General features: G+C 48.3%; 1 protein-coding gene across 2 annotated transcripts in view; it reads left to right on the top strand.

Moving 5' to 3' along the window:
* SCN10A (sodium voltage-gated channel alpha subunit 10) overlaps positions 1 to 26680 on the top strand; it is a 99360-nt gene that overhangs the window by 66027 nt on the left and 6653 nt on the right. For both annotated transcript variants that reach the window (XM_032270683.1, XM_032270674.1), the window contains 11 exons: positions 2991 to 3350; positions 4863 to 5309; positions 6626 to 6766; positions 8386 to 8509; positions 9509 to 9663; positions 13001 to 13174; positions 16484 to 16606; positions 18148 to 18432; positions 19660 to 19713; positions 20622 to 20759; positions 22775 to 22879. In XM_032270683.1, coding sequence (XP_032126574.1) covers positions 2991 to 3350; positions 4863 to 5309; positions 6626 to 6766; positions 8386 to 8509; positions 9509 to 9663; positions 13001 to 13174; positions 16484 to 16606; positions 18148 to 18432; positions 19660 to 19713; positions 20622 to 20759; positions 22775 to 22879 — 2106 coding nt within the window. The remainder of the gene's footprint in view (positions 1 to 2990; positions 3351 to 4862; positions 5310 to 6625; positions 6767 to 8385; positions 8510 to 9508; positions 9664 to 13000; positions 13175 to 16483; positions 16607 to 18147; positions 18433 to 19659; positions 19714 to 20621; positions 20760 to 22774; positions 22880 to 26680) is intronic.

The following is a 26680-nucleotide window of genomic DNA, read 5'->3' as shown; positions in this document are numbered from 1 at the left end:
AGCTCAGCTCTGTCTCCCTGTGCTGTCTTCAAGGCAGTATTTTTATTAGAAAATGTTTAGTGAGTGGATACCGGGATTTCCAGGTGTTTGGTGGAAGGGAAGGGGAGATTTGGAGAGTCCCTGGCCACGCACAGTTACCTGTTCATGCCAACTCATGGGTTCCATATGCAAATCTGGGGAAGTTAGTATGCGCTATGACATGGAAATTCAGGCAGTGACATCAGCAAGCTCATTCTGCACAAACTCCAGTCAGCCATCCTGTTCGAACTGATTTCAGCCCGTTTTTTTCTTCATCTCACAAGGGGAGGGAGTTTCAGTGTCCCAGCAAGTTGTTTCTTTACCTATCTGCTATCCTAAAAACTCAAGAATTTTTGAAAGTTACTGATTTCTTACTCTTTGGAACACAGTTTGAGTTTCAGATTTTTCAGTGAGTTGTTTCTTATCTGCTATCCTGTAAGCCTAAAAATTTAGTGATTGATTTCTTTAACTCTTTGGGGCACAGTTTTACCTTTTGTTTATTACACATTACTTCTGGGATGACTATCTACATGAAGTACCTCCTTTAGAATTTCTTTTAGTAAGTGCCTTCTGGCAATAACCTCTCTGTTTCATTTATCTGGAATTTGCTCTTCAGTTTGCCAGTGTCTTTCATATGAATGTAGAATTCTAATTGATGCTTATTTTATCTTCCTTCAGTGAAGATATTACTCCACAGTGTCCTAGCCTCCATTGTTGCTAATGAGCAGTCAGCTTTCTATTTAACTCTTATTCCTTTCTTTCTGGATGCTTTTAAACTCTTCTCTCTGCCTTTGGTGTTCTGCAGTTTCACTGTAATGTGTCTAGGTATGGAATTCTTTTCACTTATAATGCTTAAGCTGCATTGACTTCTTGAATCTTAAGATTTGTAACTTTCTTCAATTCTGGAAAGTTCCCAGACGTCTGTGGACAATTATAACCTCCACTCCATTCTAATTTTTCTCCTTCTGGACTTTGATTAGATAGATGTTAAACTCTCTTGCTCTATCTTCTATGTCTCTTACACTATTTTGATATTTTTCATCTTATGTCTCTCTGAGTTACATTCTGAATAATTTATCCTAATATATCTTCAGTTCACTCTCTCCTAAACTGTGTCAAATCTGATGCAAACTTTCTCCACAGTGTTTTTAATTTTAAGTATTATATTTTTCATTTCTAAGAGTGTATTTACTTTTCACAACTTCTTCTTATCTACAGCTTTTTATTCTCTGCACATAGTTTCAAGCTATTATTTTATTTCTTTAACATATTATACCTAATTATACTGTTATCTCTGACTAATAATTATATCATCTCAAGAAATGGAATGACTATTTCCACATCTGTGGTTTCTCCGGATCTCATTCACTCCTGGTGACTCATTCCTTCTGTTTTTATTTTTTTGTTTTTTACTGCACCTCTTAAGTGATCATTGAGGGAATGCTTTGAAATCTGGGATAAAGGCAGGTTCCTCCAGAGAGCATTTGCACTTAATTCTACAGAGCACTTCGTAGAATTGCTTTAACTTAAATTCTCAACTTAAAATACCTAGGTAGTGTGAATTCCAGCTAAAATCCTGTACGAGCACCAGTTTGCTGTTCCAGATTCTCAGTGTCAACTTTCCTCTTGTAGCTGGTACCTAGCACCAGCCATCCTTGCATTCTCCTGGGCTTGTTTCTGGCTCATCCTTACATGAAGGGTGTAGCTCTTTGGGATCTAGTCTTAAGGCAGGGAGAAATTCCTGCTAGGCTTACATCCTTAGGCAGGCCATGCACTATGTTTCCTGCTCCCCATACCAGTTACTAATGCTCAGTTTTTATTTGTGTTTATCAGCTGCCTCTGCGACCAGTCCACAGAGTTGTTATAAGCCCTGCTTCCCATATGCGGAGAGTAATGTCCAGATTAGGTCAAAGGTGAACGTGGACTCCCTCTCCTCCATCACCTAAAGAAGTGTATATAGCACTTACTGTGTAAGAGGATTAAACCTCCTCCCGTGGGATTTACTCACTGATACGTGGGTGATAAAACTGTTGCTGCACTGTTCCGTTCAGCATTGCCTCCTGGCACCGAAGCCACAGCCTGGCTCTTAGTAGGTGCTCCATAAACACACCCTGATTGATAGGCTGACAGTTGAGCTCAGATTTTTTCTTCTAACAAATTAGAGAACCATACAAATGTATTTTAAAACATTCATACATTTTTATGCTTGATGCTTTTGCCATTTTGTGAGATGTAGCATATTTGAGTTTACAATGAAGACTTTTCAGATCTTCATCTTTTCTCAGTAACGAAACCACTGGTTCCATGACAGCAACAACTCACATACCCCTCTGCATACACCTCACAGGCTAGCACAGTACCATGCACATGCATGGCTGGTGTTCTGGGGCGTAGGTAGGTTGGTCAATCAGATGAACATATGAATGCTGGATCCATGAAATCATGGACACTTGCAGTTTCAAAGCTGGTGAGAGCAACAGATGTTGTCCATTGCCCCAAGATGACAAATGCCCTAAGAGATGTTTGCCAATACCTATCAAATGCAGAGGGTCATCCTCTACCCGAAGGAGGCTGGTCTCTCTCCAGGTCAAGAATAAGCTTGTTGTTACTTATTTGTAAGCCCCATCATACCCATGCCACCTCTGCAGAAGAGGCCCACATTCAGGAGGGAGCGGGCTTGTGGCTATGGAACAGAGTCCAGTTGGCAAGGCCACCACCCCAGTGTAAGACCCCCAACTCAGCCACAGTCAATGAAGCACATTGATACTTAGGAACCATAGAAGGCTGTTCATATTTTTGAGTAATTGATAGCCTAGGAAGAAAGGTCTCCAAAAGCAGCTTCCAGAAAACACCCTCATTTAATGGGATGAGATGCCGTGTGTTTTTCCCAGGTCTTTGGTTTCCAGCCAAAACTTTAGATAAAAGGTAATGAGCACAGCTACCAAAACCTGACAGTCTCTGTTTCTCTGCAGCTGCGGGTCTTCAAGCTGGCCAAGTCCTGGCCCACCTTAAACACGCTCATCAAGATCATCGGAAACTCAGTGGGGGCACTGGGGAACCTCACCATCATCCTGGCCATCATTGTCTTTGTCTTCGCTCTGGTTGGCAAGCAGCTCCTCGGGGAAAACTACCGTAGCAATCGGAAAAAGATCTCTGCGCCCCACGAAGAGTGGCCCCGTTGGCACATGTGCGACTTTTTCCACTCTTTCCTCATCGTCTTCCGCATCCTCTGTGGAGAGTGGATCGAGAACATGTGGGCCTGCATGGAAGTCGGCCAGAAATCCATATGCCTCGTCCTTTTCCTGACGGTGATGGTGCTGGGGAACCTGGTGGTGAGTGGTGAGCCCTGCTGGGGGCACTGCCTCCTGGGGAAAGGAGAGGCTTCTGGGTTATCTGAAAAAGCTTCGGTGTGCATTTTCGTGCCCAGATTGTACTTCTCTGGTTGAAAAGTCTTCAAACTTTTCCAATTCATGTGGGATTCATTACAAGAAGTGTGCCTTGGGAGGTAGCCTGATTTGCAGGAATGAGAACATATGATTAAAAAGGAAAGTCCTGGTGTAGAATCCCAGCTCCACCATTTGCTAGGTAGTGACACCAGGCAAGAGACTTAATCTCCTGAAGCTCTGATTTCTTTAAAATCAAGAAAATAGTGCTTACTCATGGGTTTACTAGAAGAAATAAGTGACAGGAGATGACATATGCAAATTGCCTCATGCAATGTCCGGGCCAGGCAGGAACTCCGTAAATGGTAGCTATTATTTGTTGAGAGAAAAATGTCCTTCCCCACACTAGGGGGGCTCAGAAAACATTTTTATTCAGGGAATTAAGAGCTGACTGATTTCTCCAAGCTAAACAGGTCCTAGCTAGGAACAGGGGGAGAGGCTGCAGCAAAGGGGACAGCGGAACAAGACAGCAGAGAGAAGCTGGTCACAGACAACATCCAAGGCCATGGGGCTAAGAGCAAAATCTACTTCCAGGTTTGGAGGGAGCCGCTCTGGAGACTTACTTGCCAATTAGCCCCAGTACGCCTTCTCTGACCCAGCCTGGCCCCCTGCCCTCTGCTTGTCCCCACCCACTCTGATCATGGGGATTCTTGCCCTCCTGGGACTGGCTGGCTGTATGGGAAGATGCAGTCTTCCAGAAGCCCCTTTCTTATTGCCCTGGACATCAACCAACTCGGATTCTTTCCTCACGAGACTTTTATAGACAGAAGGAAGCTAAACCAAGAGAAGGCACGAAACAACAAATCCAGACTCTTTAGTCTTTTTCACACTGGCCCCTGAGCCAGAGACACCTCTGCTGGCATCCCAGAAACTCTGTTCCTCCAGGCTGAGCCCACCATCCCTGCAGAGCCACAGGTGCCCCTTACCCCCAGACAGGGGAGTTTGCCCCTCTGAGCAAACTCGTATCACTTCTCGCATCATTTTGTCCTCACAACCACTCTTCACCTGCTCTCAAGTGAAGAACAGGAAGCAGCGACACACGCCCAGGATTCCAGAGTCGGGAACAGAACCCAGGACTTTGGCACATGAGGGTGGTCACAGGAAGGGCCGGTGCCTTCTCTCTGTTGTCCCTAAATGTCCCTCTGCTCAGCAGGGCGCTCCTCCATTATGGTGGAAAATGTGCTTCCAAGCCTCGCCCACTAAAGCAGGTCACTTTGGGATGTCCTCAAAGCTCCCCTCAACTGCTCTCAGAATGTCCATTCACCCAAAAGAAGCAGTATCCCCGATAGGCAGGGAGAACCCAGGCCATGGCTGACCTGCCAGCCAGCTGCTAACCCGGTGGGCCAATGTGGGACTCAGCTTAGTGATTGATCAATCTTCCCTTCCACTCCTTCTCCTCAGGTGCTCAACCTGTTCATCGCTCTGCTGTTGAACTCTTTCAGTGCAGACAACCTCACAGCCTCAGAAGATGATGGGGAGGTGAACAACCTGCAGGTGGCCCTGGCACGGATCCAAGTCTTTGGCCGTCAAACCAAGCAGGCCCTTTGCAACTTCTTCAGCAGGCCCTGCCCGCTCCCCCGGCCCAAGGCAGAGCCGGAGCTGGTGGTGAAACTCCCCCTCTCCAGCTCCAAGGCTGAGAACCACATTGCTGCCAATGCTGCCGGGGGGAGCTCTGGAAGGCTCCCAGCTCCCAGAGGTCCCAGGGATGAGCACAGTGACTTCATCGCTAATCCTACTGTGTGGGTCTCTGTGCCCATTGCTGAGGGCGAATCCGATCTTGATGACTTGGAGGATGATGGTGAGGAAGATGCTCGGAGCTCCCAGCAGGAAGTGATCTCCAAAGGTCAGGTAAGAGTTCTCCCCACGGAACAGCCACAGGCAGTGGGGCGGGGCCTCAGGGCTCGAGGAACACAGGGCAAAAGGGAAGTGCACGGGAGACCTTGATGTAGAGAAGCTTCAACCATGCCAAGCTTTCCAGAGGAGATGGCATTTGAGCAGGGCCTGGACGAAAAGGTCAGGATTCCCCAGGCACAGGGAGTCGGGGGCTTGGGGCAGCAGGTGAGCAGCAGGCCACCTTGAGGTGTGTGGGGATTGTCTTTCACACAGCTGCCGCATTCATTTCGCCCAGCCCAGGCTCTGTGCATGAGATGCTGATGAGATTTCTCTAAGAACAAGATGTCCAAGAGCAAGGCTCATCTAATCTTCACCAGCATCCTAAGAAGTCCTGATTCTTAAGTGACTCATTTGGCCAGCTTTTCCCCACAAGTGATGTCATAGGGAAATGACACATTCCTTTTGGCACCAACAAATTTAAAGCACATTTAAACCACTTGACAATATATATTTTTAAATACTTGGCACCATGCCTTACTACCTTAAGCTGGTATATCAACCCTCGTTAACCTCTTCTCAGTAACTCAGGCATGCGCCTCTGCCCGATGTGGGAAGGCAAGGATCCCTGGGGTGCCTCAGGAACACGCAGGGCTGCTGGCATGGTCACTAAGTGGTCTAGGAACGCTGTGCTTTGGGTCTGGAGCTCCCCCGTAGCCTTCTTCCCTGCAGTTGTCACTTGCGTTCCAACAGCTGCTGTTATCAGCTGCCATATTTTACATGCCTTTGTCTGGGTGACCGCAGAGGGCAGGGCATCACCATCCCCAGAGTAAAGGACATGAACTCTGTGACAGCTGTCTGCCACTCAGAAACATTTTCAGTTACTTTGGGGCTCGTAGGGAGCTCCAGGTGGCCAAGTTCCCAACGATTCTGACCTCTGAACAAATAGCAATGGTCATGGCTAACATCTATTGAGCCAAGCACTTCATGCAGAGTGTTTTACAAGCACTAATGTGTCTAGTCATCAAAACAGCTGAATGGTGCAGACCTAGCCTTCTCAGTTTTGAAGCTGAGAAAAATGAAGATCAGAGAGGTTAAACAACTTGCCTAAGGTCACACATCTTATAACTAATGGAGCCAAGGATAAAACACAGGTCTATGTAGCTACGGTCTTCATGCTTACTTCACGCACGCGTATGTCTGTCTGTCTGTATGTGAGTTGCATATATGAAACCCTGGGCTCTGGCAGCCCGTGATGTGCAAGATCCCTTCAAATTTAGAACTGGTCATCTAAGGGTGGGACCAGGCACCCAGCTGGAACCCTCTGTCACTAGCGGGAGCAACTGCAGCAAGTCGAGAGGTGTGAGGACCTCCTGACACCCAGGGGCCCATGCTCTGGAACATCATCTGAGGACCTGGCTCCATACCTGGGTGAGACGTGGAAAAACGAGGCTATTCCTCAGGCCCCTGCAGAGGTAGGTATGTGAGCTTCCTGGAGAGGTCGGATAGCCAGCCAGGCACTGACCAGTGGGAGGATGGTGGTGAGGGTCGGGTGTTCCAGACTGCAGTCAAACACATAACCTCATTTCTCATCCTGGGAATTTTTAAAGCCATCCTCCCCCCAACAACAACAATTGTCCTGCCAATCCGCACAATTTCCACTTTCACCATGCCATCGCCACAGTCTCACTCCAGGACAGTTGTAGGGAGAGGAAGAAAGAGTGAGACTCTACAAGCTGTGGGACCTAAGACCAGTTCCTAAACCTCTCTGAGCCTCCATTTCTTCAGCCATGAAACTGAATGGTAATGCCTATTTGGTAGGATTATTTTGAGGCTTAAATGAGATGCTGCTTGTCAAATGTTTAGCTGCTGCCTGAAACCAAGTAAGTGCCCGGAAAATGACAGCCAAGAAAAAAGGAAACAAAAAGACAATGCACAAAGAACGTCAAATATTTTTCAGAGCCAGCAACTAAGAGTTGGAGGTGCTCCTGGAGGAGGAAGTCTTCCCTTGTGATTCTTCCCTGCTTTATTTTGTGCACATCCTTTTCTCTAGGCAAAAACAGCCTGGGGCTGAGGAGAGGCTCTCTACAGGTGAGTCGTCAAGTGACAGCCTCATAGAGTCTGAGCTGTAAGATTTGAGGTTTAGGATTGTCTTATAACAGGTAAAAAGAAATGCTGTGGCTTCACTTACAAATATTGAAGAAAACAAGCTACAGGGAAAGAGGCGTCTATAAAAGTTTAGCATCTTTAATAACACTGCCTCCAATTCAAGAGTTTAATTTGACACCTAGCCACTGAGTGCTGACTGTGTGACAGGCACCGGCTCAGCAGAGATAAGGAAGACATAATTCATCCCCAAAGTTATCAAGCCCTTCAGCTTGAAGAATGTCAGCTACTGGCTGTGTGCCCTAGGCAAGGCTGGCCACAGCAGGGTAAGATAAGGGGGAGGGCTGAGTAGGGCTCCGGGGGCTGTGGGCGAGCATGAGCCGCTGGGGTCCCACTGGGCGAAGGCTGCCACATTCCGCACGCGGATGTCGTGCTTCTTCCTAAATGCTCCAAGGACCCCCCTGGCTAGTTGTCCCTACTTGATGTTTTCAGTACACAGCTTCTGGGTGTTGGTTTTGTTTTTGTTTTCTTGCCCATGACCCCGGCTAGGCAGGAGGGGCCTGACAACGACAGACGGGGACCCGCCCCACCATTTGGGTCCATTAGCCAAGCTATCAGGTTTACTAATAGGAGAGCAGCTTCAACTCCTAATTGAATTCATCTGGAGACATTATAGGGCTGGAGCTGCCAGGAGGGCAGCAGGCCCCTGCAGCAGCACTCCGTGATTAAATATTCAAGCCCAGTGAATGCTGAGAGTCGTTATGGGTGTAATTACGGTGTCTCGGGCCATTGCCAGCACTCCATCAGGGGCCCAAAGGTTTACAACCTCACACAGCTAAGCCTCTGGGGCTCCAGGGAGAACAGCAGTGTTCCAGGCCTCAGCTGGCGGGGCACCAAACACGGGTGCAGTTGGACCTGCCGTGACCGCATGAGATTCCCCAGGCCCGGCGGAGAGACGAGCTCACTGCCCTGGGCTTCTCCCCTGCAGGGAGTGGACGAGACAAGCTCCTCTGAGGGCAGCACAGTGGACTGCCCAGATCCTGAGGAGATCCTGAGGAAGATCCCTGAGCTGGCAGATGACCTGGAAGAACCAGAGGACTGCTTCACAGAAGGTAAAGGGACAGCCACAGGCCCCCTCACACTGATGTTAATTAGGGCCAGAATCCGGTTGAGCAAACACTCATCTGGGCACTTCTAGGTCCAGGGCGCTGGCCTGGGGTCCACAGGAGGCAAACAAGCCATGCCTACTTGCTGCCTCACTGCCAGGCTTGAGGGCGCCAGCATCAGACACACATGCCCCAGCTGGCAGCAGCCTGGCTGTGGTATCTGCATCCCATGCCCTGCCAGACACCACAGAGAAATGTGTGCCTTCCTTGTTACCCTCAAAAACCCCTCCCTGAGTTCTAAACCAGACCTCTTGGTCACCACCATAAACACCACCAAAAACTCTTGATTTGGACCATGAAGGACCCAGAGGGAGGCCATGGTATATCTGGTCCCCTCAATCTTTCGTTTAGCTCTTAAAAGCAGAACCTGTGTCTTAGTCATCTTTCTTCTCAGTGTTTAGAGCAGTGAGGGACATTATATTCTCAATAAATACTTGTGCAATGAATGAACCAAGAGTCCATTCTATGAAGGGAATTGTGGCCTCAATGGTTTCTAAAAACACATAGACAAAATATTTTAAACACTTGAGTTTCTATTAATAGTTGTATTTGATCCTGGGATGGGCTGGACCCAATCCCCATCCCAGCCATGTCATGGCCCCTCAGCTCAGCTTGGGCTCGAGCCCCGCTCAGACACCCTCATAGCTTGTCTGTTTTCAAGGTATAGGTAGGCAGAAGGACAGGGACTGCTGGTACCATCTGTAAGAAGGACATGGCTAGGAAAACATCAGAGTGGGCAAGACTGATGATGGAGAGGAACACCTGCAGGTCTGGATTGAGGGACTGCCTGGAAGGGACCCCTCTTCTCCAATATTCCAGGGAAGAATTCTTTTCCAAGGGGATGATGAGTGGGTTTCCTAGCAGAGTGGTTTCTCTGCAGCAGGAGCAGAAATTATCCCCTCTGCCCAGTGGGCATCACCCATCATCAGCCACCTCTCCCCACAGGATGCATTCGCCACTGTCCCTGCTGCAAAGTGGATACCACCAAGGGTCCATGGGACGTGGGCTGGCAGGTGCGCAAGACTTGCTACCGTATCGTGGAGCACAGCTGGTTTGAGAGCTTCATCATCTTCATGATCCTGCTCAGCAGTGGATCTCTGGTAAGGGGAGGCACAGTCCTTGACCCCAAATCCTCCAGATAGGAATCTCCTGCAATCCAAAGGCCCTGGAGCTGCGTTGGTGGGTTCTCCTGACTCCTGAGCAGAAAGTCCCCTACCTGTCACTAGAAGAAGAGCTGCAGCCCAGGGTAGGGCCCCTCTTAGCAGCAGGGCATGGGGGGTGTTTAAGGTGCCCGTGCCATAGCCTGCCAAACCTGGCTGCAAGCCTTTGAGTGAGAGTATAAGCCCCCACCGTATAGACAGGGAAACTGACACTCAAAATGTTTAAAAGACTTGTCCAAGGTCCAACTTGTCAGTAGCAAAACTCAGCTTTGCCTGGCTTCCCACCCGCTGACTCCCCGATACACAGATACACGGCCTTTTCTGAAGGCCTATAGTACAAAGAGGACTATCTCTCCTTATCAAACCACTTCCAAATGCTACTAATTACTCCCTTAAAGCTCACAGAAAATCATTACAATAGCACTTCTCAACATTTAATCCCCCAGGAGCTTGTTCAAATGCAGATTCTCATTCCATAGATCTGTGGCAGAGCCTGAGAATTTGCATTTCCAACAGGATCCCAGGTGATGCTGGCACTGCTGCCCTCAGTGACCCACACTTTGAATAACAAGGCCTTATGGGAGTAGAGATTCCGAGCTAGGAGACATCTGTAAGGCCCTGGCTGAATACTGGGCTTTGTAGAGCAAAGAAGGAAGGTTCTTCTCTGTGCTGTGGCTTAGGCGTCCTGTACAATCTCAACTCCTCCTCCAATAGGCCAATGTAGACACAGACACAGGCAGAGACTTACCATCCCCAGTTGTCTGCATTTTCTAGATGAAGAAGTCGAAGCCCAAAGACATGAGGGGCTTCAGCTAATTAGCTGAAGGACTGGGACTAGAGGGTCACAGGCAATTAGTAGAAGGGCTGGAACTACAGCCCCACTCTTCTGATTCACGGCTCCCAGTGATTTCACTCATCTTACGCCTCATATGTCATTTACTCTCTAAAAACCACCTACTAGGCCGGGCGCACTGGCTCATGCCTGTAATCCCAGCACTCTGAGAGGCGGAGGAAAGCGGATCACAAGATCAGGAGATTGAGGCCATCCTCGTCAACATGGTGAAACCTCGTCTCTACTAAAAATACAAAAATTAGCTGGGCGTGGTTGTGCACCCCTGTAGTCCCAGCTACTCAGGAGGCTGAGGCAGGAGAATCGCTTGAATCCAGGAGGTTGCAGTGAGTTGAGATCATGCCACTACACTCCTGCCTGGTGACAGAGCAAGGCTCCATATCAAAAAACAACAACAAAAAAACACCTACTAAATATCTGGGCCTCCACCTAAATGTCAGATTGCCAGGAAGGGTGACAAAACTGTTCAGTGTGTGGCCTCGGCCTTAGGGAGGAGCACAGGTGCAGGAGAAGGCAGGATCTGAGAGGTGGGAGGGAAACCAGGGTGGCCATGGTGCAAAGCCAACGGAGAAGAGAGTTTCAGGGCAGGAACTGGTCTGCCATCTTGGGTTCAATGGGGAAGGTGAGGCAGCGGCTGCAGGTGCCCAGTGACCTGGCACAGGGCGGTCATTGTCCTCACAGACCTCAGCACAGTGCAGAGGTCAAGTTGCAGGGCAAGAGGGGGCTGGGCAGTGCTTTCTCCACACCTACGGTCCTGTCCTTCCAGTCCTCCTGGATTAAAATAATAACCACATGTGCTGTGGGCCAGATGCTGCCCTCACTGCCTCACTGGCTCGTGGGCTTTCTCTCTTCACTTCTCTTCTCCGCTCTCCCTTGTTCCCTCTCTTCTCTCTCTAACCCCCTTCTCCTCACACCTCGGCCCACCCCGCCACTTTCCCAGGAGGAACCTCAGACCAGCAGCACTGTTCCAGCCCAGCCCGCCCCCTGCAGCCCTCCCTTCCCTCCCATCTCCTTCCCCATGGGACTGAACAGGCTGGCACCAAATTTAGTCTTCTTTAGGCTTTCACTCTGAGTACCTTTTAAAAATAACATGCATTTTCATCTGACAAAGTAAAGTACCAAAAAAATACTTGGAAATTATAGAAAAGGTAAAGGAAAAAAAAAAAAGTCATCCATTTCCCTATCACTCAGAGAGAAGCTCACTTTGAAAGCATTCTGGTATACCTCCTTCTCATCTTTCTTATGCATAAAATATACACTTATTATAAAAATAAAACCACATTCATGCATTCTATAGCCTCAGTAAATTTTCTCATATTATGTCATTTAATGGCTATAACATATTCCTTTATAATTTATTCAACCAATCACTATGTTTACTTCTAATACACGTGGAATATTCCCTATGTGTGCTCCCCCAGACACGCTGGATAATCTCCTGTCTTAGTCCTGATCCTAGGCACATAACTGGAAGCTAAAGAAAGATGTGGGTTCAGTTGAAATCTGGCTTCGGCTGATCCCATGGAAAGCCCTGAAGCACAGAGGGCACCACAGAGCTGTCTCACTTTGAGGGAAAGGAGGCAGCCTTGCACACCCGGCTGCCAGTGTCCCTGGCTGAGGGCGGCCCCGGGGGGAGGATAAGCATTTCCCAAGGTGGACACAGTTCCCTCCAGCCCTGCAAAGCCATTAGGTAAAGGGGGTGTCTGCATCGATGAACTATTAGCAGCCGACAGTCCCAGCAGATGAAGACTAGGGGCACTGGCCCCTTAGAGAGGACCTGAGTGGGCACCAGCAGCCTCCAGTGTCCTGAGGTAAGTGCTTGAAGGAGGACTTGCTGGGTTCCCGAAACCGTCAAGACACACTGCCAACTTGGCTTCACACAGGACTGGCCCATGTGAAGAGTGGCAGCTCCCCACAGCCACAGCGTCCCAGGGTTTCCCCCATTCTTTTCCATCTCCACCGGTCTGATAAAACAAAAACGGCATCTTCTTTTAATTTGAATTTCCTTGATTACCACTGAGATAGAACATTCTTTTTCAGAGGTGTGTTGGCGATTCTTACTTTCATTTTTGTAAACTGCCTGTGAACATCCGTTGATGCTTTTATTTTTAAATAAAGTCACTGTTAGCATCCCTTTGGTTCACTTCCAAAATCCAATTTGAGAAAGTTTTCTTTCTCCCTTGCATCCAGCATCGCTGCACGTATCAGCAGGGCTGCGTGTCCCTGTTGGCCCCGAAGAAGCCATGCTTTGTAGCTCACAGAACCTCCTCCACCATCCTCCCCACAGCAAACACAATGCTACCGGCAAGCTGGCTAGCAAGTCCCCTTCCGGGGACTGTGGACAGGGCTGGCTGGGTCCTTATGGGTCTGGGCCCCAGTGCTGCAGGTCCAGGCACCTTGCCATTCTGCATCCTTTCTTCCTTCCAGGCCTTTGAAGACTATTACCTGGACCAGAAGCCCACAGTGAAAGCTTTGCTGGAGTACACGGACAGGGTCTTCACCTTCATCTTCGTGTTCGAGATGCTGCTTAAGTGGGTGGCCTATGGCTTCAAAAAGTACTTCACCAATGCCTGGTGCTGGCTGGACTTCCTCATCGTGAATGTGAGTGGCTCGGTGGGAACATGTGGGGTTTGGGGTCCTCCCCTCTGATTCCAGGCTACAGCTAGTGCAAAAGAAGCTCAGAGACCTGGCCGCCCTCATGGGCTACTTCAAAGAAAAGCTTTGAGCATTTAGTGAGAGTCTGAGAATAGCCCTGCACACCCACGAGTGGCAAAGTCCAGGCAGCACATGACTGTGACACAATAGTGACCATTAGGTGAGTCGTTAGGTCTCCATTCAGAAAGACCACTGCAATCCTCTGCATTTTGCATCCAACGTGAGATGACGCATGCCGCTCTCAGAAGTCTTCTGGTGCTGCATCCACAGATGGGGCTTCCAGACCTCGGGGAGCCGTGAACTGTGAGCGCAGAGAATCTTCCCACCTGCCGCTCTGTGGTCCTCACATCTGGCTGCACTTTAGAATCGCCTGGGGAGCTCTGAAATATGCAGTGAACGAACACCACTACCCTAGAGATTCTGATCTTATGGGTCTTGGGTGGGGCCCAGGCATCTGTATTTTGTAACTGCTCCAGGCATTTCCAAAGTGCAGCCATGGTGAGAACCACTGGGCTTGTACTGCTGCCTCCTCCCCAGCAGCACTGAAAGGAACAGAGGGCCCATTTGGAGAGGTAATGAGCTGGAGTTCATGTGTTCAGCTGTGACCAGCAACCCCTGCAGGAAGGAATGTACTGTGTGCTTCTCACATCAGACATGTGATTCCTCAGAGTCATCTCTTCCTCATCTTAACTACTACATAGCTCAGTCGCTGTCTAGGCCCTACCTTCTCCACTTTGCGACATGGTTACCTGAGTTATTTGTTCACTGCCGCATAGCGGAGGGTTCCTGCAAGCAGGGTGAGGCATGTGCTGTGTTTGTCTCTGCCTGCTCAACTCCAGCAGCTGCCAGCAGCAAGGTCTGCAAGCAGAGGTGTCAGGAAATGTGTCTGTATTTGGTGCTTGCCTCCTGAAGCTGGACGACGTCCAGCACAGAACATCCTGTCCAGCCTCCTGTGCTGGCAGGTCCTCCACAGCAGGCCTGTGCATTCAATTCTCTTCTTCCCTGATGCCAATGCTCTATCAGCTTTAGGCCACGGTACCACAGGAATTAGCTGTGAGGCCTGAAACCTGAGTCACGAGCGATAATTCTGTGCATATAAAATAATTATCCATAAATGAAAGGAAAATTATGTATTCAGGTGCCCCACCCCTGTTAGGGGTGCGGTCACTCCTGCCGATGTCAGTCTCACCAGTCTCAGTCCTAATCACCTTAAACAGTCACGCACTCATTCCATCCATCCTCCTACCGATTCTTCCTTCCAACCATCCACCCTTCCTTCCATACGTTTCTCCTTTTGTCCACCCAACCATTCAGTCTTCCTTTTTCCTTCCTCCCAAAGATCCATCTTTATTTCTTCCAGCTGTACATCTCCATCAGTCCTCTCTTTCCATCCATCCATCCATTCCCATTCTTCTTTCCCTCTTCTCTTCTGCTCAGTCATTTATCCTAAACTTCCTGCCATCTATTCATCATCCTTAACCCTCATATCTTTCTATCTTTTGATTCATTCTTCTACCCACTGTCCAGTCATCTAATGTTCTGTTCACCCATTCATGCATCTTCCATCCAAGCATCCTTCTGCTCATTCATCCTTCTCTCCACTCATGCTTCCATCTTTCCATTCTTGCTTCATCCATCCATCCTTCCTTTCTTCCACTTATCTGTTCATCATCGCTTTCGCTTTCATTCATCATCCATTCATCCATTCTATCAACCTTCTACTCATCACTAATTTCTTCCATTCATCTGTTCTATCCAACTCCCCATCTTTCCATGCATGCATCAGCCATTTCACCCAGACACCCATCCTTTTCCTGTCCCCCCATCTCATCTATCCATCCACTCTTCCCTGCTTTCATACTTTTTTCTTTCTTCGTTTCTTCCATCCTTCCATTCAACTATCTATCCTAAGGGTGATAAGGTACCAGTGAAGTTTGGGAGTAAGAGAAAGACATGATCAGAATCAGATTTTTAGTGGAGAATAGATGCCTGGATGCAGTACTGGGGCCTGAAGATCACTCGGGAGGCTGGTGGGCTGAGCAGCAGGAATGGAAGTGGGCTTGGGTGGATGGACTTTGCTGGAGAGGCACCAGCAGCTGTCTGTCGCAGCTGCAGATTATCCATGTGAGGCAGACTTCCCAGGGGGCCGAGCAAAAGACTGAATAGGATTCAGCGTGGCACTGACCCCAAACCTTGCCCTCAGGCAGCAAGGCAGCTGCGTTTCATCTGCTGGTGTCTGGAGCCTTGCATGAATGAAGGAAGGGGGTTCTTTCTATTCCAGTTCTTTGTCCTGGTGGAATAAGACACTCATCCAAAGAACAGGCATTGCTTGGGGCTCTGGCACTCAAGTATAAAGCCCTTCTTTTCCCAAGCTCCTGTGTACATCCCACCTAGCTGCCAGGATAAACTGAGCCTGAATTCAGCCCGCCATCCATGCCGTGGCTAAGATCTCACAGGACAGGGTCATAGCCCCATCAGGCTCAAGCCCATGTACATGACATCTCCCTGGTACCTTCATAGTTCCTAGCAAGGATGACCCTTTTTTTTTATATCAGTTTTTGTCCTTTCCCATCTTTGGACCACCACTTAGCTGACAGACCAACAGGGGCTCACAAGTCAATCAACATATCTCAGATATCTACTGAAGCCGATAAAATCTCATGGACCCATACCAGAAATTTTTGAAGAACTACAGAGCTATCAGAACTTTGGAATTCTCTTAGTCTGACTTTTTCATTTTACAAAGAACTACCCTGGACTAGGAGGGCATTAACCCAAGTTCACAAAAATATCAGGGCTCAAAAAATATCAAGACCCCACACAAACCACTCTTCTTTCCACCCCACTTCTGTGAGCAAATATAATTGAGGCTACTATATTCCTCAGAACAGATCCTCCGCATGGCCCCTATGAGAGACATATCTAGTCAGATTCAAGGTTGTTGAGGCCTGACTGCTGCCCCGAGAGAAGAAAGGATGAGTTGATTTAATACACTGGGAGCTTGGCTACCTGCATACTAACGGTTGGTGATGTTTGAGACTGAGTTTTTCTCGCTCAGATTGTTAAGAGAGTGATGAATAAAATTTTTAATAAAAGGGAAAAGACTGAACTCTTTCTAGACCTATCACTGGAGTTCAGAATAAGGTGGGAGCTAGCCATGTACTGATGGGAGGCCGGCAGGGAGTTCCCATCTCCTTCCACCAGAACCACCCTTCTGGAACCTAGAATGGTGTGTTTGCTCTGTCCTGAACTCAGATCTCACTGACAAGTCTCACAGCGAAGATCCTGGAATATTCTGAAGTGGCTCCCATCAAAGCCCTTCGAACCCTTCGTGCTCTGCGGCCGCTGCGGGCTCTGTCTCGGTTTGAAGGCATGCGGGTAAGTCTGATCTTAAAACTTCTCTCATCTGGCCAGGCACCACGGCTCATGCCAGTAATCCTGGCATTTTGGGAGGCTGAGTCTGGCAGATCACCTGAGGTTAGGAGTTCAAAACCAGCCTGGCCAACATGGCGAAGCCCCGTCTCTACTAAAAGTACGAAAATTAGCCGGCCGTGGTGGCATGCACCTGTAATCCCAGCTACTCGAGAGGCTGAGGCAGAAGAATCGCATGAACCCGGGAGGCGGAGGTGGCAGTGAGCTGAGATTATGTCATTGCACTCCAGCCTGGGTGACAGAACAAGACTCCGTCTCAAAAAACAAACAAAAACCTTACCTGATCTGCAGTTTTTGGTAACCCTCCCCCATTTTTACCCTCCAACCCACCAACCCTGAGCTCTGGGCCCCACCTCCAAAGGTAGGTTCTGAGTCTTTACTTCCTGCTCTGACTTTGATGGTGCTGCAAGTCCTAACTCTCTTAGTTCTTTTTCAAGTCCTTTTGTGGCCCCCTTTTCCCTTGTCACCCATAAATTTCACAGCCACCAGGACTCAGACGTCACTCCCTTTGCTCTTACTGAATGATCCTGAATCACAGCTCCACAAGCGTCTATTATCTCAATCCCCCAACTCTGTCTTTTATTGCCAACATCTCCAGAACATCTCAAATTCTCCGTCTTTCCATGACAAATGAGTCTTTCATCTGATACTTCTCATCAGCTCAGTGCCTCAGCTGCCACCCACTGGAATGCCTCTTCTCTCCAACCTAATGCAATCAAGAGTTTTCGGATTTTTCCCTTCCATCCACCTTATCCACCACCGTCAGCCTCCACCTTGCCCTCACTGCCTCCATCAGGACAGAATGCTCACAGCCTGAGCCTTGTCTTAGGGACTGCTGATTGACACCCACCTCTTCTTCATAAGTACAAAAGGCTCCCCAGCAGAAAGTAAGATTTTGCTTTGCTCCACTATCATTGGCTGTAAGCAGTCATCATGGCTTCAGAAACGAAAGTGGGCTTTTGAAATTAACTTGCGCCTTTACAACACTAGGAGCTGAAGATTAAAATTTACCTTATTTTGTATCTAATAGATTATCATTTGCTTATTTACAAATGAGCTATTTTGTGAATATGGATTTAGGTTTTCACTATTTCTTGACCAATGCATACTTTAAATTGTATTTAAATTGCATTTGTGCTTTATGTGTGGTATTTAAGAAGAGCAAGTCAAGGTTCTAGAAGGCTGTATGTGCAAGTACAACACACACACACACCTCTAAATGAGCGGGATATGCTTGTAAACCCACCCATCTCCTCACCACAACCCGCCCTGAATGAGGATTAGGGAAGAAGGTCTAAATCCATCTCCAGCTGCACAGTGTCTCTCAGTCTTCTGAGTCTTAATTACTGCACTAATTAACCACTTCTCTTGCTGCTTCCAAAGGCCACTGGCTCATGAAGCAGCCTGAATGCGTATAGAAAGAGCTAGAATCCGGCAGAGGGGGTGGGGCATTGGGAGATTCCAGGTCCTTCTCTATCTCTCACCAGGTGGTGGTGGATGCCCTGGTGGGTGCCATCCCATCCATCATGAATGTCCTCCTCGTCTGCCTCATCTTCTGGCTCATCTTCAGCATCATGGGTGTGAACCTCTTCGCAGGGAAGTTTTGGAGATGCATCAACTATACCGATGGAGAGTTTTCTCTTGTACCTTTGTCAATTGTGAATAACAAGACTGAGTGCGAGATTCAAAATTCCACCCACAATTTCTTCTGGGTCAACGTGAAAGTCAACTTTGATAATGTTGCAATGGGTTACCTTGCACTTCTGCAGGTGGTGAGTCAACCATGACATCAACCATATCTCTTGCTTTGGCTGCTCAGTAAGATGGAGAGTCTGGGTGGCCAGAAGATGCTATGTGGGGAAGTTGCAAGGAGTAGCACTCAGTGTGAACTAAGGTCATTCTCTGTTCCTCCAGACCACGCCACGAGGCTAGAGGGCCTTCCTAGTGAATATGATCTCACGGTGGTGCAAGTACACAGTGTGGGCTAATAGAATAGTATAAAGGTGGTGACTTAAAACACAGTACCTGTACAAAATAGACAAGGCATAGCGGCGTGTTCAGTCTTCAACTTCACATCATTTCCTAAATGGTAATAAATTATATCTAATTATATCTATTGCAATAAGTTAGTGACAATGACAGTCAAACACATTCACACCATCTTTCTTTCTTTCATCATCCATTCAATCATTTATTCCTTGCACATCCACCTGTTCCTTCAGTCCTCTGTTCATTCAAGGGTTAGTACAGTTACCTATACATTTGTCATGCAGTTACTCTTGAGTTTCCACATTCCACCAATTGTTCTTGCATGTATTCAACAAATAATCTCTGAGTGGCTCTGGTATGCCAGGCATGGTAACTCAGCCCCGGGAGATACAGCCCAGAACTGGCCTTGGACACTGATGCTGCATGAGAGAAACAGGCGAATAAGTGAATCAAAACAGCTCATCAAGTGCTGTAACAGGCCTAGGAGCGCAAGCCCTGAGATGTGTTTCATGCTCTGAACATGCTGGAAGGCACACTCAGGCTCCAGACCTCAAGAATGCTAAAGCTGAAGGCAGGAATGTGGAGGTCTTCTATTCTCAGCTGCTCCATCTGGAAGATGTCCCATTCTTGCATCATGTGCATGAGGTGGGAAAGTGGCTGAGAAAATGGCAGCCCTGAGAGGGGAAAACTTAGGCAAGGGCACAGAGCAGCCTGGTAGCAGTTGGCACTAGAACCAGACACCTAGACATGCAGTCCTCAGTTCATACTAGATTCTGGAAGGCTCTGTGTCTTTAATGCCACCCTATCCTTAAACAGCCATATGTGGAATGACTTTAGATCATCATATGGGATTAGTCAAGTAACCCAAGGGAACCTTCCCTGCTATTCTTTCTGCCCAAGCCTTTTCCGACTCAGGACTCTGCCCTCTCTCACTTGGTCACCATGGCTTGGGAAGGGTCCAGTGTAGACGAATGGGCAGACACTGAGTGGCCTCTGCTCCTTGTCTCCAGGCAACCTTTAAAGGCTGGATGGACATTATGTATGCAGCTGTCGATTCCCGGGAGGTGAGTCTCAGCCCACTGTGCCTGTAGCCTAACCCTCCGTCGTCCTACCCATATCGGTCTGCCTTTGAAATGAAATGGAGATGACCCTGGTGCTGGAAGAGGCGATCACCCCGCAGCTTCACGTTCTGCCTGCCTGCAGCACTGTCCAGCTGGCTCTCCATGGGTGTTTCAGCCACTGAGCCTATTCCCTTTCATGCACACTCCCCAGGCTTCTCGAGGCCTGCCTCTGCTCACCATTGAGGAAAGCATCAGATAACCTCTAAGACGGAGTTCACATGAGCCACTCCCTGGACAGGGGTGGGAGCACAGCAAGGGGAGTGGCTAGAATCAAGGGGCTTCGGAAGGGATGAGGTAGAATCTCAGGAACTATCAAAAAAGCCAGGCTGGGGAGACACCGCTGGGGAATGGCCCCTTCCTCCTGTGGCAGGCACTGTGGATTTCCTGCTGCCTCTTCCCTTAGCCCACGTCTGATTTCACCTGCAGGCTGCACTTCTGATTCTGTTTGAAGACTTCAGGGCTTAGGAGCATGTTCAGCAGCTCCTCCCCCAAGGAACAGGGATGTAATGTCCCCAGAGGCAACCCTTACCAATAAGTTTTGGCATCTGTAGACAAATGCCCCAGCTTCCCTGTCCCTTGGTGATCCAATCCTGCATGTGCTCTACACAGTTACTCAGAGGACCCAGCAGGATTGCCATCCAGTTGCCCACAATGACGTCCTACTTACCAACAGCTTCTTCACCGGCTCTTCTCCCGTTCCCGCTTTTTCTCCCCCACTCCCTCATTCCTGTTTCCTTGGATCACCTCCCAAATAAATCACCTGCGCCCAGGTCCCTGTCTCAGGCTTGGCTTTGAGAGTGTGCCTGAACTGACACCCACCCTCCTTCCCACTGTACCTTGTCTGGTCACAGGTCAACATGCAGCCCAAGTGGGAGGACAACGTGTACATGTATTTGTACTTCGTCATCTTCATCATCTTCGGAGGCTTCTTCACACTGAATCTCTTTGTTGGGGTCATAATTGACAACTTCAATCAACAGAAAAAAAAGATAAGTGGGGCTCAGGGGTTTCTGGTTTCTGCTGTAGTGGTAAGCCATCTATTTCCTGTTCCTCAGCCAGGTCTGGCCTCCCAACAAAAGCCAACACTCCTCACAGCCCTTCACTTTAACATCAGGGCTAACCCTTGCGCCCTAATTGCTGCTGCTGGAAGAGCAGCATTTCTGTCTGCCAGCAATGCCCCCTAACATCCTCACCCAGGGTCCCCACCCCAAAGGGATCTCGGTCCTCCCAGCTGGAACCAGGTGTATTAGATGTGTTCCAGGTAAGCCCTGGGAGAATACAAACAAGGAAAGAAAGGGATCCAGAACTTGCTGCTCTGCTGGGGGCTCTGATCCCCACAAAGGACTGAGTCAGGACACCTCAGGAAAGGCGATGGCCCAGCACTGGCAAAATCCCAACCCTCCTTGGGATGAGGAAGAAGGCTTGTGGCTCCAAGGGTGCCGACTCTGATGAATAGGGATCGAATTCCAGATAACCTCTTATGTTTACAAGAAAATAGCAGGGCAATAAAGGTATAAAGCACTTTCATATTATCCTTTCATTTAACGCCCTCCACACCCCTGAAGTAGACACGCGCTGTTTTAGATTTGTGTAACTGAGATCCAGAGAGAAAAGGAGCTGTATGGGTAAGTCACGGAGCACATGCAAACCTGGGTTTGCATTCCTGACTCAACTACTTGTGGAAAGCTCGTGCTGGCAATATTTCAAGCCTCTCTGAGTCTTAGTTTTCTCATTCATTCAATGGGGGCTAATAATACCTACTCTCTGGATTGTGGTCGGGGTAAACAAAACCCTGAACAAAGAGCACTGCGATTAAGACCAAGCGTATAGTGAGCACCTGTTACTATTAACAATTTAAAATACACCTAGTGGGGCAGGCATCCCACTCACAGGAAATCCTTGCCCAGGGTTCTGGGCATAAGAAGAGGGCAGGATAGGTCTGCGACAAGAAGTGTTGATCAGTGTGACGAGTACCCTGGGGAAGTTTGAGATTATTCAAGCAATCGTTTCTCCCACTTTACAGGATGAGGAAACTGAGGCCTAGAGACAGATTACAGAGGGAGATATTAGTCATGGAGGGAGATGAGCCAAAGACAGGGCTGGGGTCACTCATAAACTGTTGAATCCTTGGTCAGAATTCTCAGCATGACCTCACCCGGAGCTCACCTACGCCCTGCCCTTGCTCTTTCCTTCTCTGCCCCACAAAGATGGTCCTCCCAGGAAGCACTCTGTGTCCACAGATCTTCTCAGACCTCCTCTCAGATTCCACAGATCTCAACCCATTTTCCCAGCATTTGCAGGGACTAACTTACACAAGCATGCTGTTGAAATGGGTGGCTTTCAAATCATGTCAGGAAGTTAAAAGTGAGAATTTGAATGAAGGAAAATCAAAGAGTCCCTAAAGAAAAACTCATGCCCAACCCTAAGGGAGGAAGACATCTTTGGTGGGGCAGTTTCTGGCACGGTACAGCAGAGGGCAGTGTGACTGGCAGGGCCTCAAGTGAACCAAAGGTACCTCTGAGACCAACGACCCAAGGATAAGGCAGTAATTATCCTCAGCTCCTCCTCTCCAGAACGGATTTGAGGACTTCTGTCCTAGAGTCTTTGCTTCAAGGTCCTCAGGAAATCCCTTGCTCCCTGGAAGGGGCTGTGACTCTAGAAGCCCAAAGACTTTCACCTGAATGGACAGACCAGATCCGAGGCTCAGACTTCAGCGAACATGTACCTTATTGAGTCCAGTTTCCCAATCCTCCCCACCCTCTATCCAGACAGCATTTCTGGATCCCTGGAGAACAGAAACTGGCTTTGCCTTAGAGGCCCAGGCAGGGAGTCCCACTGTTCTGACACTGCTTATGGCAAGATGCTGCTTGATGCTGGGCTTGGTGTGTCTATCTGCAGAGGAGGGGAGAAGGTTGCTGTGATCCTTTCTCTCCTGCCTGTTCTGATTTTGGTATCCCTGGGGGGGTTCCTCTTGCTTTAATAAACAGTGTGGCCCTCTCTGCACTTAGGGGGCCAAGACATCTTCATGACAGAGGAGCAGAAGAAGTACTACAATGCCATGAAGAAGCTGGGCTCCAAGAAGCCCCAGAAGCCCATCCCACGGCCCCTGGTAAGCCTCAGAGCTTTCCTCTAGCACAGCCTGTCTGTGATTCAAGCATGACAGTCTATGCCTGTGCCAGGCAGGAGCTTGAGGGAATGCTGCTCGTGGAGGGGAAGACGTGGATTGACTTTGGGATGAGGGTGATGAGGGTTCCCAAGCCCAAGGAATGAGAAGTTCAAAAGAAGCAACCCTGGTCTTCTGGAGTAAACATACCTTCTAAGGTGTTTCAAATGAATCTGTTTGGGGAAGCACTGAGTTTCTCTGACAGTTTTAGGTTTCGAGCCCAGGATTGGAGGCAGATGAAGCTAACTGACAGTAAGGGTGGTCAGAGCCCAGAGATGAAACTTGTGTGGTTATGCATCATGGTCTAGGTCACAGTTTTGATCTCCAGTATATTCTACCCCATGCCTACAGGTACAGAGAGAAAATGGCCACAGCTCAGCCCCACCCAGAACCCAAGATGCAGTCACGGTCATGGTCGAGTGGCCCAATAGGAACTAAAAGTTAACCCACTCTGGAGTTTAAAGATTGGCCAAAAATTAGGAGCAGACCCTAGTTTCACTCCCTTTTTCATAAAAATCTCAAGAGACATGGCTTTGTGTTCCTCCACTAAACCCACTACCCATACCACATGCAATATCACCTAAGTTCTCAGCCCTCTGCCAGAAGATAGAAAACATCAAGCCTCTGAGAGGCCCCAAAATAGTGCTTTTTGGGGGAATGGATGAACAGGTTTGGGGGTGAAGATGTTGATGTGTCAGCAATTATTGCTGATCTTCTTCAAAGAATTTCTGAGTCATCCACTCCAGTGAATGGAATTGGCACTGTGTCCCTTTACATAAGCTTTTTGTGGCTAAGATGCAGTATTTGTGAAGAAAACCACAGGTATTGCTTGTGGCACACTTTCGTTAGCCCTTCCCCACACAAGGGAAAAGTCCAAAGACTTTTAAGAAAGGAACAAGCCTTTCCCTAAATGAATTTTAGAGACATGCATTTCGTTGGCCAAGGTATTAGAATTTTTAAATCAGGGTACAAGATTTGCATAATTTACTTCAAACTTTGTCAGAACAAAGTCAAAAACATTTACAAGAGAAAAAAAGGGATGACTTTTGACACTTTATTTCGAAATAGTGGTCATGAATTTATTACTAGTCTAGATTCTGATGAGAAGTGTTACAAGGGGAAGTGGGGAGTGATAGGAGGTTCAGACCTCTGTAGGGACAGAGCTTTCCTCCTAAATCCGCCATACGACTAAGATAACTGGATTGAAGTGGACCTGAAAAACAGTCCTTAGGCTCATTGGGTATCCCTCCATCAACAAGTTCAATGCGCAGGAGCACACTCAAAATTATATGACGTAAGTGAAGGGCTGAGTCCCAACCATATTCAAGTCACAGGCAATGCGAGGAGGACCCTAAGACTTACTCAGAAGCAAGCAGCTGAGTCTACACTGGCCTTTACTGGTGGCTGGAGCAAATTCAAATCCAGATTTGAACCAGATGCCCAAGGAGGTTGTGTGCTTGGGGCAACCCTTGGCAAAATCATGAAGGTTTTTAGCACGTTCCCCCACACACCACTCAATTGCTCTTTGACAGCCCGCTTCTTCCTTCTCATCGCCCAACCTCATAGGCTGCCAAAGAAAGCTTCCTCCTCTCAAGGAATACAACATTCTTAGGACAAGATAAGTCATATTTCAACAAAGGACCCTGGAGAGGGCATCTGCCTACAAAGGCATGATGCTAATGTTAAAATTCCAGGCAGTAAGTAGGAATGGGAGATGGAGCCAGTGGTCAGGCAGGAGGACCTGCAACAAAATCACCATTTCTCCTAATTAACCAAGATCCTCTGAGGATGGTACTGCTGGAGACGCCCCCTTTCACAGTGGAGGCGGGGGAGTGAAACCTCACAACCAAGTCTGTTCCTGAGATTCTCCTTCCTTTGAATGAAGGGGGAGTGGATTACCAATTAACTATCAACCTTATGCTAGCCTTCATGGAGGAACATGGTTCTCCCCTTAATATTCTGGCCCAAGCAAGGTAAACACTCTCTTCTTTGGTCCCTAATTTAGCACAGCTGAGGCAAGGCTGGAACATTTAAACAAAACTTTGAAGTCGCGAGAATGCCAACAGAGAAACCAGCACAAAGCAGAGTCCAATCAGCAACTGCAGACGGTTGCTCTCCAGGACCCATAGGCTTTGGCCCATCCTACCTCCTCACCAGCACCCATACAGCAGGCAACATCTTTTGACACCCACATGCCCAGTGGCACAAGCCTGACCATCTTCCATCTTCAAAGTCCAGAACCAAGAAAGAAACCCAAGGAAAAAAGAAATTCCCCCTCCCAACTATGACCCTTCTTCCCAGACCCAGCTTGCTCTTGGCCAGATTATTGGCCCTGGAATGTTCCCCTTCTCCCCTTAGGAGCCCCAGGGGTCAAGCTGGTCATACCAGGAAAGCACTGACACAGGACTGCTGCCCCATCCGGGCATGGTGCCATTTCATGACAGAGCTTACCTGGGAGCACATAGGGGCCCCACATGCCTCCTCTCACCTCTGATGATGCTCAGGCTCTAAATCTTGTTTCTTCCAAAGCAAAGCCTAAGGATGCCACAAGACTGGGAAATTTTGTTCTAGCACATTCCCTGCTACATCAGTAAAAGCAGGTTTCACATACTCTACTTTACTGAAACATAATAAGCTTTAGAGAATATCACATCACCAACACCCACTTCATCATCTCTGAGAGCACCAAGGGCTGTAAAGGTGTGACCCCTGACCATGGGCTAAGCCAAGAGCAGCCAGCAAGCTGCTCCATTCCCTGAAGTCAGAATACCCAGGACAAACCTGACACCCAGCCACTCAGTGATGCTGTTGCCTGCTCTGTTTAATTAGAATTCATGTGACCCTGAATGGGCCTGTAGTCTTTCACCATTTTCAGTAATGAAATGGAAGGGATTAGTGCCTCAGCAATCCCCTTCCCACCCCAGGAAAGATGTGAGCCAGAAGTTGTGCCCCGAGCCAGGGCCACTTGGGTCTGATTCTTTGGGCTAACTTAACAGGGTAGCAACCCATCCCCACGGTGAAGCAGAAGACAGGGACCAGCCTCATCACAGCACTTTCCCCTCTGCCTGCTGTGCAGCTCTTGTGGGCTCCCTGGCAGGGATCTGACAGGTTCCGCTCTTCCTCCCTCATAGCCACTCATGCAGAGGCCTATACATCTCATACATTCAGTATGTACCCTTTTTACGGAATTGAATTTAAACAAATACGGTAGGGTGACTTTAAATTTTTATTTGAGCTATGGTTAAATCAGAGCTGCCCATTCTGTCTTCCATTCATTTACCAACTTTCAGAGCATCTATTGCAGCCAGGCACTATGCACATGCTAGGGTTAGAGCAGTGAGCAAGATAGACAAAGTTCCCACTCCTACATGGATTACAGTCCGGTGACAGAGGCTAACAGCCAAAAGTTACACATATATATTAATTCCTGGCTGCAGAAATTGTCAAGGGACAAAAAACTGAGGTGAAGAGCAAAGGATGCTCAAGACTGAGCCTTGAAGAGCTCTGATGTCTACAAGTTGGATAAAGGAGACTGAATATAAAACAGCATCACAAATGGCAAGAAAAGAAGTGGAAACATAAGGCATGGTGGAAACCAGGAAAACATTTGAAGGTGGAGGGGGTACTAGGCAATGTCAGACAAATGTCCTTGGATCTAATATTATGGGAAGTCATTCATGATCTTAGTGAGAACCATCTCAATGTCAGGATAGGGGCAAAAGCTCTGTTGACATGGGCTGAAGAGTG

This window comes from Sapajus apella, unplaced genomic scaffold (genome assembly GCF_009761245.1).
Source record: "Sapajus apella isolate SASKATOON/1434 unplaced genomic scaffold, GSC_monkey_1.0 scaffold4, whole genome shotgun sequence".
Taxonomy (NCBI): domain Eukaryota; kingdom Metazoa; phylum Chordata; class Mammalia; order Primates; family Cebidae; genus Sapajus; species Sapajus apella.
The sequence above is the reverse complement of the archived record's forward strand: the minus strand, read 5'-3'. Positions and strand labels throughout refer to the sequence as shown.